This window comes from Zingiber officinale, chromosome 10B (genome assembly GCF_018446385.1).
Source record: "Zingiber officinale cultivar Zhangliang chromosome 10B, Zo_v1.1, whole genome shotgun sequence".
Lineage (NCBI taxonomy): Eukaryota > Viridiplantae > Streptophyta > Magnoliopsida > Zingiberales > Zingiberaceae > Zingiber > Zingiber officinale.
The window spans coordinates 95,542,047-95,557,991 of NC_056005.1; the positions used below are offsets into that span (position 1 = coordinate 95,542,047).

The 15,945-nt window shown below is 39.2% G+C and overlaps 3 protein-coding genes across 13 annotated transcripts; all 3 read left to right on the plus strand.

Annotated features, from left to right (window-relative positions):
* Positions 1-5,487: 5,487 nt before the first annotated feature.
* Positions 5,488-6,402, plus strand: LOC122028891 (histone H1-like). Its single transcript, XM_042587863.1, has 2 exons — positions 5,488-5,666; positions 5,763-6,402. The coding sequence occupies exons 1-2, from the start codon at positions 5,523-5,525 to the stop codon at positions 6,204-6,206; spliced, it is 588 nt and encodes a 195-aa protein (XP_042443797.1). The 5' UTR covers positions 5,488-5,522; the 3' UTR covers positions 6,207-6,402.
* Positions 6,403-6,776: 374 nt separating this feature from the next.
* LOC122028890 lies at positions 6,777-9,793 on the plus strand. 8 transcript variants are annotated; one of them, XM_042587859.1, is made up of 7 exons: positions 6,777-6,967; positions 7,037-7,126; positions 7,223-7,377; positions 8,804-8,933; positions 9,000-9,119; positions 9,231-9,253; positions 9,332-9,793. In XM_042587859.1, exons 1-7 carry the CDS (start codon positions 6,848-6,850, stop codon positions 9,570-9,572), a joined length of 879 nt encoding a protein of 292 aa, XP_042443793.1. In that variant the 5' UTR covers positions 6,777-6,847; the 3' UTR covers positions 9,573-9,793. The 8 variants fall into 8 exon arrangements, with proteins under 8 accessions (XP_042443793.1, XP_042443791.1, XP_042443794.1 ...); XM_042587857.1 differs by having other exon boundaries at positions 9,015-9,119; positions 9,183-9,253; XM_042587860.1 differs by having other exon boundaries at positions 9,015-9,119.
* A 310-nt stretch (positions 9,794-10,103) lies between these two features.
* On the plus strand, positions 10,104-14,988 carry LOC122030323 (beta-carotene isomerase D27, chloroplastic-like). Of its 4 annotated transcripts, none has more exons than XM_042589528.1 (10): positions 10,104-10,296; positions 10,516-10,852; positions 10,951-11,063; positions 11,199-11,423; positions 11,574-11,956; positions 12,981-13,073; positions 13,431-13,492; positions 13,720-13,826; positions 14,643-14,738; positions 14,814-14,988. In XM_042589528.1, the coding sequence occupies exons 5-10, from the start codon at positions 11,591-11,593 to the stop codon at positions 14,858-14,860; spliced, it is 771 nt and encodes a 256-aa protein (XP_042445462.1). In that variant the 5' UTR covers positions 10,104-10,296; positions 10,516-10,852; positions 10,951-11,063; positions 11,199-11,423; positions 11,574-11,590; the 3' UTR covers positions 14,861-14,988. The 4 variants fall into 4 exon arrangements, with proteins under 4 accessions (XP_042445462.1, XP_042445461.1, XP_042445464.1 ...); XM_042589527.1 differs by having other exon boundaries at positions 10,676-10,852; XM_042589530.1 differs by lacking the exon at positions 10,104-10,296 and having other exon boundaries at positions 10,467-10,606; positions 10,706-10,852.
* The last annotated feature ends 957 nt before the right edge of the window (positions 14,989-15,945 follow it).

Consider the following 15,945-nt stretch of genomic DNA (forward strand, 5'->3'; position numbering starts at 1 on the left):
AGCACCAACTATAATCATCAAACCTGTAAATATCATACATGACACTCATTATGTCACCATCAACGACATCCTAAATATAAATCATCAAAATAGTTATCCACTAATAGATCATCAAAACAAATATCTAGTAATGATCATCAGACAACCACATAACATTTATCCTCATAAATCATTAGAAATCAACATATCACACTACCTGATCTCACAATATCCCTCAACCTCAAACTATTCTCAACAATGATCAAACATGATACCCCCCAATGACCAATACCCATCGTATCGGGTACCCTAATATCCAAAAGGTATGAGTATAAAAACTCTACTGGCTAAGTCAACAGGTATCATCCAGCTAACAATAGCAGAGGCTGGTATGTGCCTCCATCTCCTACGAGTAGTAACAGAAGCTAAAACTACTGATGGTATGATAAGAAAAATCACCAGAGACTATAATCCTTGATCTCTATTAAGGTCAACCATGCTCAATGGCTAACCCATCACATGTAATATGTGCTACAACAACCAAACAGGTACTAAATAAAAGAAACGCTAATACCTGTCATAAACTATAAAATTAAACATCATACCTATATGTCGTCTGGAGATGTTCCATCGCTGTCCAGCCCCCAAATTGACCTCGGAATTCCGTACGAGAAAAACAACACTGGAAATCCATATAAATCAATAACGGAAGTCCATAACAAAATCGAAACGGAAAATCCGTGCAACCCAAAATAACTGCCCAGACTAATCTGTCTCGCAACTAGGGCTAGTATAAAAAATGTCCAAAATACCAAACGCAGGTATCACACCCTGCTCTGATACCAATGAATTGGTATCAGATAATCTCAAAAATCCAACACACGGAAACCCAACAAATATCGCCAAACTTTGGCGCTCTGATACCATATAAATTGGTATCAGGTTATCCCAAATATCCAAAATATGAAAACAACGATCGCAAAACTTCTCGCTGATACTAAATAAATTAGTATCAGATAAATCTCGGAAATCCAAAACGCATAGCAAGTATCGTTAACCTGCTCTGATACCACTAAATTGTCACGCCCCGGACGAGTCCCTGTCCGAAGAAATTTCGGCAGCATCTCCCTGTACGGCGGACAATCTGAAACTTCTACATAACACATATACCTCAGCCACAGGCGGCTGGAATAATAACAATAAGTAAAAGCAAACACCACGCAGTTACTATAATTTATTCAGCCTCTGGCTGTCACAACCACGCAGTTAAGATAATTAAACAGAAAGATAATACTTTGACTCGAAATTCACCCTACTCAACTACACTCGTAAAGCTCAAATCCGACGAACTCACCTCTTCTGCCCTCCAGGCAGGCATGTAGTAGAATAAAATCCAAATCATACGAAAAGTCCATCAAACGGAAGGATTCATACAATATCCATATGTAAAATCCAAAACAAGACTAAAACAAAGTCTGATAGAGAAAAACTAAAATAAAATAACAACTCAAGAACCAGCAGATGAACTAGCACTACGTGCTGTGGGGACCAGCGACTGGAACTACTCCGGACAGCCTCAACCTGAAAATATATCAACAATGGAGGCGGGGTGAGTCCAACACTCAGCAGGTACAACTGATATGCATAATAAAACAAATAACAGACAACACTAATCATGCGTACAGTCTCCTGAATACGAGAAGGATAAATGCAATTGAAACGAAAATCAGGAGATAACTGTACTAACCGGGATCAAAGTACAAAGGTAACAGGGTCGTCAGACCGGGAAAGTCATAATCCTGTATGCATGTCAATCATATGCATCCATATAAATGCAGCAAGTAAATGCAGCAATCATAAACAATAAATGCATATGGTGACCGTGCACTCTGATATCACTGCTCCTGATGAGCGACCGAGTGGACGGGATGCTGTCGGAGTACTCCTGTCCTCTGACCCCAAATCATAAATGGGGAAGCTCAATGCTCTCATCTCCCGGTACACGATGACGGGGAGGATATCTCTGCCGGCTACCACGCTGAGTCTCCTGACCAATGGAGCCAAACAGAGTCCATCATCTGCCGGCTACTACGCTGCTACACTAAATGCCAGCGGAGCCAAACAGAGCGGAACTGACTACCGGCTACCACGCTGAGTCCTCAGACCAACGGAGCCAAACAGCAGAACCGCCACACACCTGTCTGATATACCACTAACCCATGGGTGGTGGTGGTGTGTGCAGTACATGTAACTGGCGATGAGCTCAACCATGGTGGAGCCGACAATCGCACAGCATGCAATAATGATGCATGACACTAAGCATGACAATCTCATGAATAACATAATAATGACCATATAAATAATACAAAGTGTGTACCACTGGAAGATGTATCAGATAGAAGGTACACAAATCAGATAGGGCATCAAATAAACCCTAGATCCAGAAGATAACGTAGCATGTGGTTGGGTCACTACCTAAAGCATATATGATCAGGTAGATAATATGCAGTGCAGAATAAATATACAAGCAAACATGTAACTATCATGTAGTGACCAACCGAAACAAAATGATTACACAATCACTGCTATATGTTAAACATATTATTATGCATATCAAAGACATAAGTCAAAGTACCCGCCTCCAATATAGATCGAGCTAAATGACCTCTGTGACGAAGTGCTCGTCCCGCGTCAATGTCCTGTATCCAGCGGATATACGATTATTTAGCTAAATTCCTATAAATAGCTAAATAAATGCTTTAACCCTAAATTAGGGCAAAACCTTAATTTCATGTATCATAATCATGTTCCTTACCAAGATCCACATGATTATCTATCCAAATCCTCCAATTCGAAACATAAACTACAACAAATATTTCAAATACACCAAATCCACAACCAGGTATGGCACTTACCTCCAACCAGTAGCCCTAAATTCCCTCTGCAAAGAAAAATTCCAAGCTCCGATCAGGAAAACAGCAAGAACGATCCAAAATCTTCTTCCTAGTGTAAAACAGGAAGAAAGTTACAAGCTGTTAAACCCAATCAACCAAAATCATTGAAATCCTGAAATTTCTCGTCCCTGCTTACCTTGAGGATTGCTGCTAGGACACGGGAACACTGGCGAGATGGTCGGCGTCGGCGCTGTGCCGAGACGCGGCAGAGAGGAAGAAGGGCATAGAGGAGTCAGCCTCGTTGTGTGCAGCGGGGAGGAGCGGTGGTGGTGGCTCACGTGAGGAGATCGGCAAGGCAAGGGCTCGGCGTTACTCTCGTCTGCCGACGTCGGCTGTGGTGATCGGCTGGCTAGGGCACAGAGAATGTCGGCGGCACCTTCATGCGGCAGCGGCACAGCTAGAGCACCAGTGGCCGGCGCTAGGAACTCCACGGCAAATGCTAGGGCTCCGGGTGGTCGACGGTGGCGCCGGCACTAGGCACAAACGCGCTTGCGGTGGATCGGCAGTGGCGTCGGGGTGCTCTGCTAGGGCACCAAGGGTGCGGCTCAAGAGGAAGGAAATGAAGGAGATGAAGAAATGGCCGGCGGCGGTTGCGGCGCTGATAGGGGAAGAAACGGCTAGGGCACGCGCGCGGAAGAAGGCTCGGGCGTACAGGGGTTTTCGGCGAGGAAGAGAGGAAGTAAAGAAAAAAAAAGAAAAGGGAAAAATAAATAAAGAAAAGGAATTAAGAAATTCAACTTTTCCTCATTTAAATGGGGTAGCCTAAATAGGCTTTTCCGGACCCCGTTTTTATCCCCGGCAACTCATCCGTACGAGCTCCGAAAAATTCCCGAAAAATTCCTGAAAATTCCCTTATTAATATTCGTATATTTTCAGTATTTTACAAAGACAGTTGAGGGGGGTGGGGAGAGCCCCCCATGTCGGTTGCCTCTCAGGTGTGTAACTCCTTTTCTTGCCAATATATATACACACACATGGTGTCGATTTGCTAGGCGTCTCGCATGGGCACTTAAGTGTACACAGGACACTCAAAAGTGATCCAAGCGTTTAATTGCAATTGGGTGTGCAACGATATATAAAAGGATTTAATAGTTTATGTAAAAAAATAAAAAATAATAATCACAATTAGACTTATTGATCATCCTTGAGATAATTTGTCCGGTTCACGAAAGTTTCCCATCGGGCACCAGGATAAATGGGGAAGCGCACGCTGTAGCCAGCCTAGAAGCCAAACATTCTTTGATTGCGCCCCCCATTTGGAGGAATAATTTTTACAAATATACCATAGCTAGGGATCGAATTGCGTATGCATGAGTGACAATCTGGATTTCCTACCACGACATCATATCCCCGGATGATACATGATATAGTGGCGTAATCTTGATAATTAATCATCATCCCACATATTTTGATTAGTAATGTGTAGGTTGCCATCTAAGTTGATGATTGTGCATAATAAGGTAGGTAAGAGTATCCATATCAGTTTTTCTATCATTATATTTAAAATTTAGGATAAATAATTCACTTTATCAAATTTAGATAATTACTTTTCACTATACATTATATTAATTACTCTAAAATTTTTATCATTCTTAATTTTTTATTATTTTTTCTTTTTCTTCTATCTATTATTATTATATTTATTTAATGAGCGGAAGGAGAGATTGAAAACAATGGATGGAAAAAAGGGAAATTAAAAATAAATATTATTTTATTTTTAGGGTAGAGGTTAATTTTTTAAATTTGGAGAATCATTATTTATCAAATTTAAATTTAGAAAATGGATAGGGTAATTATTTAGGATAAATTTTTTAAGAAAATTGATATATTTAAGGAAAAAATCTCAATGAAAAATTCAAGAATAGACATATAAATTTATGGGGCCACAAAAAGTGAAATAGTGGATCATGAATTTATATGCCTATCCTTGAGTTTTATTTTTAAGATTTTTTCTTTAAATATATCATTGCTCAATTTTTAAATAGGATAGCTAATATGAATGTTCTAAGATGGATATCTTACTTCACACATCACGATGAGCATCTAAATTTTCTTTGTGTTTTGATATATTTTTTTACTTAATAATATTATAACTTAACTCGTAAAATACATAATCGAGATTTTTTTAAAAAATAAATAAATAATTAGTACATTTTTAATTTAATAAAAAAATAAATAATGAATCTGATTTTGTCTAAATAGTGAAATATTTTATTTATTTATTATTTGTTTTCAAATTATTAACGACAATAACGACTGTTTAAACTTTTTTGAAATGCAATAGTTCGTGCAACAAATATATTTAACAAAAAGGAAAAAAGCCCTTTTTCTTCGAAATTCCATATTTTCTCCCACCTCTCGATTCTTATCAGTTATCGCCCTGATAATCTATGACAAACACAATTCGACGGCAGAATCCCTACCGTTTGCCATTCTCGCCGTACACATGGACGGCCAGGATAATTAGATAAGGCTTCGATCCGTGGGCCTGCTCTCGCCGCCAATAGCATGTCTCGATTACTAACTTCCTCCACCTTCCACTATAAAAGCTCGACGTCCTCGTAATTTTGGTTATCCTTGGAAGAAGCCATGGCCGACGTCGTAGCAGAGACGGCGGCTCCTGCCGAGAAGAAACCGGGGAAGGAGAAGAAGGCGAGGGCGCCGAAAGCTGCAAGGGAGAAGAAGTCCAAAGGTTCGAAGTCTTCCTCCCCTGCTCACCCTCCTTATTTCCAGGTAAGAACTAAAAAGTCATGTCTCTTTGGAATTTTGGTAGGCGATTTGATGCTTATTGTCGGGAAAGATCGATTTTCTGTGCTTGCGTGTGTTTAGATGATTAAAGAGGCGATTTTGGCGTTGAACGAGAAGACTGGATCGAGCCCCCACGCGATCGCCAAGTTCATGGAGGGGAAACACAAGGGAGTTCTGCCGGATAACTTCAAGAAGGTTTTGGCTGTCCAACTAAAGAATTCCACGACGAAGGGGAAACTAGTGAAGGTGAAGGCTTCGTTCAAGTTGTCGTCCTCCGGAAAGAAGGACTTGAAGAAGGTTGCCAAGAAACCAGAGAAGAAGCTGGTGGTGGAGACGAAGAAGCCTAGGGAAACGAGGAAGAGGAAGGTACCTTCCGAACCTGCGCCGAAGAAGGCCCCAAAAACTTCTAAGGAGAAAAGAGCTCCCGCAAAGAAGGCAAAGGCGCCGCTGGTTTCTCCCAAACCAAAGCAGCCTAAATCGATCAAGTCCCCTGCGGCGAAGAGGGCCCGAAAGGCCGCGGCTTGATGCCTTTGCTGTGATTTCGCCGTTGAAACTTCGCAGACGAAGCTCTGTTTGTAGATAAACTAGTTTCAATTCTTCGGCGTCGTAGTTTGTGGATAGATGAACTTCGACTATAGTTGTTTCTGGCGACTTTGTGACTGCTACTTGTGCATGGTTTATGCAGTTTCAATCTTGTTTTAATTGATGATCTTGATCAGAATCTGTGTTTCTTGGTGGAAATTCTAACAAGTTTCGATCTTCATCCAAAGATACTTTGTTTTTATTAAATTTTAGATGGTAAAAATGGAAAATTCGGTAAATTATGGGACCAAAATGAAAGTCTCTCAGCCGATTTAACACTTCGTTCTCCGCCGGTGGTTTAGGATATTTTGTTTTTATTAAATTATTGAGGGTAAAAATGAAAAATTAGGTAAAATATGGGACCATAATGAAATTTTCTCAGGCGATTTAAGACTTCGTTCTCCGCAGGTGGTTTAGGATATTTTGTTTTTATTAAATTATAGAGGGTAAAAATGGAAAATTTGGTAAACTATGGGACCAAAATGAAATTCTCTCAGGCGATTTAACACTTCGTTCTCCGCCGGTGGTTTAGGGAGGGGAACTGGGGGCAGTGGCTGTAAAAGTGGAGGAGGCGGAGGAAGGCGATGAGTTCGTTCACCGGAACACGCGCCGGTGACGGGGACTCGCCCGATCTCGTTTGCCAGCTTGACTGCGTCCAGGGCATGGTCGACGCGCTCTCGTCTGTCCGGTGGAAGCGTCATCAGGTTCATGTGCCCCTTTGCCTCTTCGATCTCCTTACTCGTTAGGGTTTCATCTTACTGCTTCCTCATCAGGATGCTGTGGTCGAGATTTCCGAACACGGACTCGTCCTCATCGTGGAGGAGTCTGGGTGCCTTCAGGCCAGGGTGTATCTGAAGCGTGAGGTACCCTAATCGATGAAAAAGAAATTTAAGTCTGCATCATTTGGTATGAGCTTTGCTGTTTACTGGGATTGAAATGGTTGCTTTGTTTCTTGGCAGCTGTTTCTTGCGTATGAGTATGCGGCGGAAGGACGACCAAGGTTCGGCGTGAGCTTGGGGCTCTTCGTCGATTGTCTCAACATCTTTTCCACTCCTGGACATTCCCCTGTCATCGAAATCCGTTACCCTGGTCTGGACATGCAACTGCTTTTGAAGTAAGCTTCTTCTTTCTCTTGATTGTGTCTGTAAGTAAAGCTAAATTCCATTGCTGCAGAGGTTAGATTGTGAAGGTATGTGTAAATTCATCAAGCAGTTTGTGTTCTGTCTCTATGAATTCATTGTTTGTTAAATTGTATTGGGTACTCCTGTGATATCTACATTGCTGTGCTCAAAAACCAGTTGTTCTTTCTTTAGGGCACTGTTGGATTCCTCCTTGTTCTTAGCAGGTTGAAGTATAGTTGTCTGATAAGTTATATGTGTTGGTTTGTGATGCGAGTAATCTATTTGATGTCAGTTTAGGTGCTTTTGTTTAGAAAGATATATATGGAAAGCTCTTGAGCCTGCATCCCCCAAATCTTTTTGATGAAGACAGATCTCCGATCTTACATCCAAGGTCTTTACCAGTTGCCCCAGCTGCCACTTCTGTCAGTTTAGGTGATTTAGTCTCTTTAGTCAAGGTGTGTTGAAAGAATATTGATCAGTTCTAGCAGATCCTGTAACATGATGGCTTTGTTTACTGACAAAAGGGAGAATAGTGTTAACATTTCTGTAATAAAACATCCTTATGGTGTTACTCTTTCTTCTACTTGAGTTTAAAAATGTAGAGGAAACTAAAGAAAAACTATTAAAAACATTGTGATGATGGTTGATGAATTATAAATACTTTCACCATAAGCAGTTTCTGTCTCCTTTTAGAGAAGGATGATGATTCAATGAGATGTATGTGTATTACACACAATTAGATTTGTTTCAATGACAAACTGTGGAGACTGTTACATTAATCAATAGTGTGAGTGTCTATGTTTCAGAAAACACTTTCGAGGGTAGCACAAACTGTTTTGAAAGAGGAACCTAATTTACTGGTGTTAACAGTGATATCTATTAAATTTATACTTCACTTAATTCTTTATCTCGGCATTCTTGGTAAGTTGTCAAAAAATGCATTAAACTTGAAGGCTGGAAATAGGCCTTCAAACTACTCACAACTTTATTGTGTGGATTATATACAAGTAGAACCAGTATTCTGAGACCGTGATGATTGTTCAATCGACCAACATTGTCTTGTTTTTGATCTTCAGTGATCACTTTAAGGAGATCTCATAATAGTTTGGAACAGAAAGCTGTTCCGTTGGGTACAATTCGACAACTTGAAAACTAGCTAATCATTGGCCTAATATCAAATTGATGAATGAAACATTGATCGACCAGGTGTCCTTTTTGTGCCGCTTACCTAAATCATCTCCTTAGTTTGTTTGTTTTTTGCTATAAACTTGACGATCTATGCTTTTTGTTGATTTTGCCATTATGGAATTCGATTACATTTTTGTTGCTTGAGATATTGAATGATATTATGAGCTCGAACTTATATTTCGGCATTGTGAATTACTACTTCCATTGTCCCTGCAAAAGTTGATATTTTAGACTTCATAGGTCGGTCGACACTCCAGATGCTTATATTTATGCAGAGATTAGAACGAGAATTCCTGACACCATAGCCTGGGACTATAACTTCGAACCTATTGGAAGTGTTCCTGTTAGCTTCACAGTCAAGGTAAATTCTGTTTTGCGCCAAGCTCGATGGAACTAATTATAATTCAACTCTGCTATGGTCGTTTAGTCTTCTGTTCTAAAGGAAGCGGTTGACGATCTTGAATGGCCTTGTTCGAGCATCCAGATAAGCCTACAACCAGACCCTCCTGCCGTGACATTTAGAGGTGAAGGTCATGGGGACTTGCAGGTTAGAGAAGTTTCTATACCAAATTCATTGAAAAACTGATGATAGCTTCACCCTTATCGACAGATTGAATTCCTGTATTATGCAAATACCGATCTTCTGATTGCGTTCCAGTGTGATCATTCTGTCTCGAACAGGTATCTACTTTCCTTTCCGGATCCCCCTTGACAATGCCAATAACATCGCAATGTACTTTTCGTCGACGATATACACAGATACAAGTACAAATTTCTCCAAGCAGCGACATCAAACATTCCAAGCAGTGTGTTGAAGGACAACAGAGGAAGCAAAGTGACTGTCGGGAGGGGCGGGATGCTGAAGATACAACACTTGGTATCGGTGAGACGATCGTCGGCCCAACATTCCTGTGGTGATCAACATCCTAGCCATATCGCTTACATCGAGTTCTTTGTCAAACCAGAAGAAGAAGAAGAATGTCCTGTTGGTGACAATTAGGATCCTAGACTGGGTGTTTCTGTGACAATATTGAAATTTTGAGGGCTAAAGTGAGTAGAGTTTAATTCTGAGGTTCTTCCAATTTGTGTTGTAACACTAACTAATATAAAAGTAGTGTTCAGGCTTTTGTTTGCCTTCCAGTGGCAAATATGCATATTCACCCTTTAAAAATATTGAAATACATGTTTATCAGTATAAATGTTAAAATATTCTTATTTTAATTCGGTGAATGTTTATTTTTCTCTCTTTCTTTCATTTTAATTATTTTTTTTTTCAAATTTAATATCATCCTAAAACATATAAATGCCATTTTGAAGAGAACGGATCCTAATTTTTATGGTGCCTTTTCTGTTCTATAAAGTGCGGACGAAGGATCCCGTCTGTATTTTAAAATATTAAATAAATTATTGTAAAAGATTATTATCATTTTAAGATTATTATTATCTTGAATGATATTTATTAAATTTTAAATATAAATACGCAAAATGGTAAGAATTTCAAGGATCGGACGTTCTGCACGCCCTTCCAAGAGCCGTCGCCGAGGAGGCGGAGGAGGTGGAAGAGGGGAACGCTGCCGACGTACGGAGGCGGAGGTTGAGGTGGAGGAGGGAAACTTCTTCTATCGCGGCGAGCAAGTCCGGCCGATCGAGATCAGGAGCAATTGGGAGGCACGGATTGTGTTGGAGAAGCGACTTCAAGAGCTGCGATCGTAGTACCGTCTGAGGTCTGCTCCATCTCTCTTGCTCTCGTAATGTTCCTATTTTACGGAAAACAAAAGAAAAACAAATTTTCTTCATTTTGCTTGTATGCGTTCGGATATTTTTTCGAGATTGAGAATGCCATAAGCTAACGAGTTCATAAAACTGCGATTGTGTTTTTCGGCATCGATGAAAAAGAAATCGTGATAAATCACAGCTTTTGCTTTTGTTTCTTGAATTTGAAGATCTTTCTACTGAAAGTTACAAAAGAAGATAATGTGCTTTTGCGTGAAGACCTAAAAGTTCATCCAAAATCTCTTGGGGGATTGCATGGTGGTACCTTCCTATTTACAAGCTTAAAGAGAATTGACTTTGAGCAATTTCCCCATTTTGAATTAATTCCAGGTTGATGTTATTGATGTTTCACCTTGGTAGCCAATGATTGGGTTCAGTTCAGTTAACCACAATGGCAAGGCGAGAAAGGATTTCAGAACTGAGCTAGTTCCATGTGCAGTCAGAGTGAGAAAGGTTCTGATGGGCTTCTTGTCACCCTGCAAAAGACGACGTCAAGGGATCGAATAGGTTTGCACCTGAAAAATAACTAAGTCTATTTGCTAAGGACGAGTGTTTGACTTGATTGAATGCAACACAACTCAACTAATCGCATCTACCCTTTGCAGTTAATGCACCATATGTAAGCATTCCTCATAATTGAGGTTGTCTTCGATCCGAAGGGCTTCCACGCAATGCTCGTTAGAGGGAGGCTAGTGTGCCCCGATCATCCAGACAAAAGGTGAACTCATGGACCTGTAATTCTCTCAAGGTCCTATTCTCTCCGACTGTGGCTGACTACTAGTGCAGTCCACATTCCAACCAGAATGTAGGTCTTACAAATGGTCCCATGTTTTGTTGCTATACACTTGTGCAGATGTAGGCCTTACAAATGAAGTCCCTATCACCTATCTTGTGTGGCAGCAATGAATCTCTTTATCCTGATTCATATAAATTAAATGATTGATCAAGAGCATGGCCAAGTTGTTCATCCCCTTGCCTCATATCGACCCTTAGCTTCAATCTCACTTCACACAAGCAATTGCTGAGCTCACTTCCAGAGAATTTTGACCATGTACCAGACAAACCCTACCTTCTTATGGTCAGTATTCTTCCTCAAATCTGTAACTCATGTTTCATGTTTCTTTCCCTTTTCTTCATGAAACATCTATACAAACATTACTCATTTCATGGTAATATACTTCTACTTTTTGCCTCTGTAATCACTGCATCATAATTGATACATAACTAGGTTTCTGCCCGAGTGCAATGGACCTTCTGTGTATGCCAACGACAAAGCTTCCAATTGCAAAATGGCGTGGCAGTGGTGCGCGCAACTATTGCATTCGATGTGCAGGGGTCATAGGGCCGACTGGTGTTCCGGCACCGATGGGCCAGAAGACACAATACAACGATGGGCTGTTTGAGAAACTCTTCATGTCGTTGTTTGCTCGGAAGATGGAGAAATTTGCATCTGGCGGAGCGGAGAAGAAACAACGTGCATTCTGGGATATGGATTATGAGAATTTTGTAGATGTTTCCAAGAGAGTGATGACGGGGAGGTCGAGGAAGCAGCAGCTGGAGGTTGTTAGGGAGGTTCTTCTATCCATGCTCCCTCCTGGTGCTCCAGCACAGGTTCCAAATATAACTGTTTGCATATTTATTTGTGTTTCTTTCACTGGTATCTCATTTGTCTAGAATTTAGTATATTTTTATACTGTACTTGATTGATAAAGATAATTATTTCATTTTTCATGAATTCTAATTAACTATCCTATATTTGATTGTAGAAATCAACTTTGAATTATGATTTCCTTGCAATTGTGGTGGTTTAGAGAGAGTTATTTCTTATTTTCTTCTAAGAATAGTTATTTATTATTTATTTCATTATTCATAAAATAGATATTCTTACTTCATTCAACCCCCACTTTGATCCATTGTTATTGTTACAGTTATAAGCATGGACTTGAAAATCCTATAATTGAATACTATATAACTCATAAGAAGTCAGACACTCAGCAATATGTAGGTAGAATTGGCCAATTGAGCTAGTCAGATTGAGCAATCAAGCGAATTGGTAAGGCCAAATGGCTTCATACGACTAGATGAGTCAGCCAGGTTAAAGAGGGGCAGACTAAACCCGAATGAGCTAGCAAGATCAGGTGACTAGTAAGGTCAAATAAACCTACCAAAATAGATGAGTTTTTCGGACCAAGTTGGTTGAACAAGTAGGCAAACCAAGCGAATTGAACTAATCAGTCGAGCCAGGGGCCTGAAGGTAGTTGGAGGTAGATCAATGTGCCCAGTGAGGCAGTCAAGTAGAGTTGATCAGTTATTTCTAATCAGGAAGATCGTTTGAACTTGATGAGTTTGACAAAATATTTATGTAGAAATACTTTGCCATCGTAAAAATTATTACTTATCTATTCTTTGTAAAATTCCTATGAACTAACTATAAAAATAACGTTCTATGTCTATTTCATTTCATAGAGCAAAACAAGGAACACTTATTTCTTTTTTATTTTTATTGTCTATTTTGTTTTTAGGAATAATTTGCATTCCTTATTTATTCCATTTTATGAACCTAACTCACTATTGAATTGTAGCAAGAATTACTGATAAGAGAAGGTTTACTGATTGGCTGTTTTTTCGATTCCAGTTCAGGAAACTGTTTCCTCCAACGAGATGGGCAGCAGAGTTCAATGCTGCTTTAACAGTGCCTTTCTTTTACTGGTTAGTTGGACCATCTGAGGTACTAGTTATTTACTTGCTCAAGGTTAATCTGTGTTGCATCTCGTGCTATCAGTTGTTTCGGTCGCACTTTTAATGTTTAAGGATTCGTTCGTTTATTAGAAAAAAACTTCTCATGTAAAATAGGAGAATTTTTCAAGAATTTTGCTATGACTGTAAATATTATCTGAGACACAATAGCTATCAAAGTGGGCTCTCAAAGGGGGGAGAGAATATTCAGGAATAAGATCAATGAATTTCCTTAGTAATTGCTATGCAACGCTATATGTATGTTAGTACATTGTCACAGGAGTTAAATTTCTCAGTGGCTGCTTTAGATTTACACTTCTACTTATTTCGATCGCTCCTTGTGTCTCAGGTCATTGAAGTGGAAGTCAATGGAGTGAAACAAAGAAGTGGAGTGCTTATTAAAAAGTGCAGGTGTGCATTCCTCTCTACATGATTTTTTTCCGACTCCTTTTCAACCGTCTGATCCGGCTAGGATTTGATTCCCCACCGTCGATATAGACATCAATGGCCAGAATCAAATTCTGACTCAATTGGATGATAGTCCACAAAGAACCTAGAAAACCTTATAAAGCTCGGATTTACATTCAACTAAACACTTTTTCTCTTATTTTTACTCGATTTATGCTACACATTTTCAGGTACTTGGAGAACAGTGGATGCGTCGGGATGTGTGTCAACATGTGCAAGTTGCCTACTCAAGACTTCTTCACCAATGACTTTGGACTCCCCTTGACAATGAACCCAAGTATGCAAAACCTTACTCAATCCATTGAACTTGGCTTGAACAACACTTTGGTTGATCATATTGTTTCTATATCCACTTTTCATTACCGACAAGATTCGAGGCCTTCCATTGTTTGTTAGTTAAGTAGCGAACTTGATCACAAAGATCACTTGATTATTTCTTAGGTACCGATGAACATTTACTTTAATTCGGGAAGTGAAGCCCTATTTCTTAGCCATGCAGTGTTCTTTTCGTTAGATAAGCACTCATCTTCGCCTTCACTAATCACTCCTAACTTGTCACATTCACTTCTTTCCAAGTGAAGACTCATTTGGTATGCGAAACCTTACTCAATCCATTGAACTTGACTTGAACAACACTTTGGTTGATCATATTGTTTCTATATCCACTTTTCATTACCGACAAGATTCGAGGCCTTCCTTTGTTTGTTAGTTAAGTAGCGAACTTGATCACAAAGATCACTTGATTATTTCTTAGGTACCGATGAACATTTACTTCAATTCGGGAAGTGAAGCCCTATTTCTTAGCCATGCAGTGTTCTTTTCGTTAGATAAGCACTCATCTCGTCGCCTTCACTCCTAACTTGTCACATTCACTTCTTTCCAAGTGAAGACTCATTTGGTGTCGTCTACATCTAAATCCAACCTCAGGTTGTTTCCTAGATGACTTCAATCCAATCCCCTCCACTCCAACCGAACTGAACGAATTTCAACTGAGCTATGCGCCTTGATCCGACCCAACTTGAATAGTCATCAGACTTTACTATGCACGCATTATGGTTAAAGATAACATTCTTTGCCTGGTTAAAAACTGCAGATTTTGAGGATATGAGCTGCGAAATGGTGTACGGTCAAGTGCCGCCGCCTATTGAAGAAGATGCTGCTTCAAAGCAGCCTTGCTATGCCGATATCTGTAAGTCAACCACTGCTCGCACCATCGAGTAGTTCGAAATTCCATTATTTTGATCTTCTGAGCTAATTTCTACAGGTTCCATGGCCAGCTTCAGCTCTCCCTCTTGCCCAAAACTTCAATAACAACAGCACTTGAGAACGATGCCAGCCATTTCAGCAAACAACACTCTATACACTAGCTTTAAAGTCAACACTATTCCAAATGCTTAAACCAAATTTTATATGTATGAATTTCATATTATTTTTTTTTATATAGTACATGATTTAAGGAAACAAATAATAAAAATTGCAGTTTATAAATTTTTTAGAACCCTAGTTTATATATAGTACATGATATCAAAAACTATAGCGTTGATGTAAAAAAGTTATAGCATATCATATAAAGTTAGTTCTTAACAAGCAAAGGAAGAGTTACGATCTCTTTGGGAGGAGGTGAGGGAAGGGTAAGTAAAGGGAAAGTTATATTTACTTATTTAGGAAGGAGGTGAGGGGAGGGGTGGAGAATTTTTATCCTCTTTTATGAATTTTTAACATCCCGATTCTCCTTACATCCCAAATCGAGATATAAGGAAGTTATCCTCCATTCCTTTCGCTTTTCATTAATGAATCTTTTCTCATCCCATCCAAACATAGGGTTAGGAGGGGAGAAAGAAATCAAAAACTATAATGTTGGATGTAAAAAGTTATAGCATATGTTATAAACTTAGGATTTAATAAGGAAAGGAAAAGAGTTAGAGGGGGAGAACTATTGGAGCGAAAAATAAGTGAAGCGGTTACTTTAGTAAAAGTCAGTTCCATACTATCTAAGAGGGGGTGAGGATATTTATCCTAATACAATGGTCTTTTATATAAGGGAGTTCCATACTATCTAAGAGGGGGTGAGGATATTTATCTTAGTACAATGATCTTTTATATAAAGGAGGTCAGACACTTAATGAAACATATTATATCTATTGAAAATTGATCTCAAAATCTATTGAAACAATCATCCATGTAGATGTCAACCACCCCTAACTCGATCATTCGCTGGCTTGGTTTGATTATTAGACAAATTAATATCAACATTTTACGTATCATATTTTTATTATATTTTTTCTCTTTCCACATTCAAATTTTTTTTCTCTTTATATTTTATTTTTTTATTTGTTCCATTTAAAAATTTACTATTCTCAATTTACGCTATATAAATATATTTTGGATTGAAATAA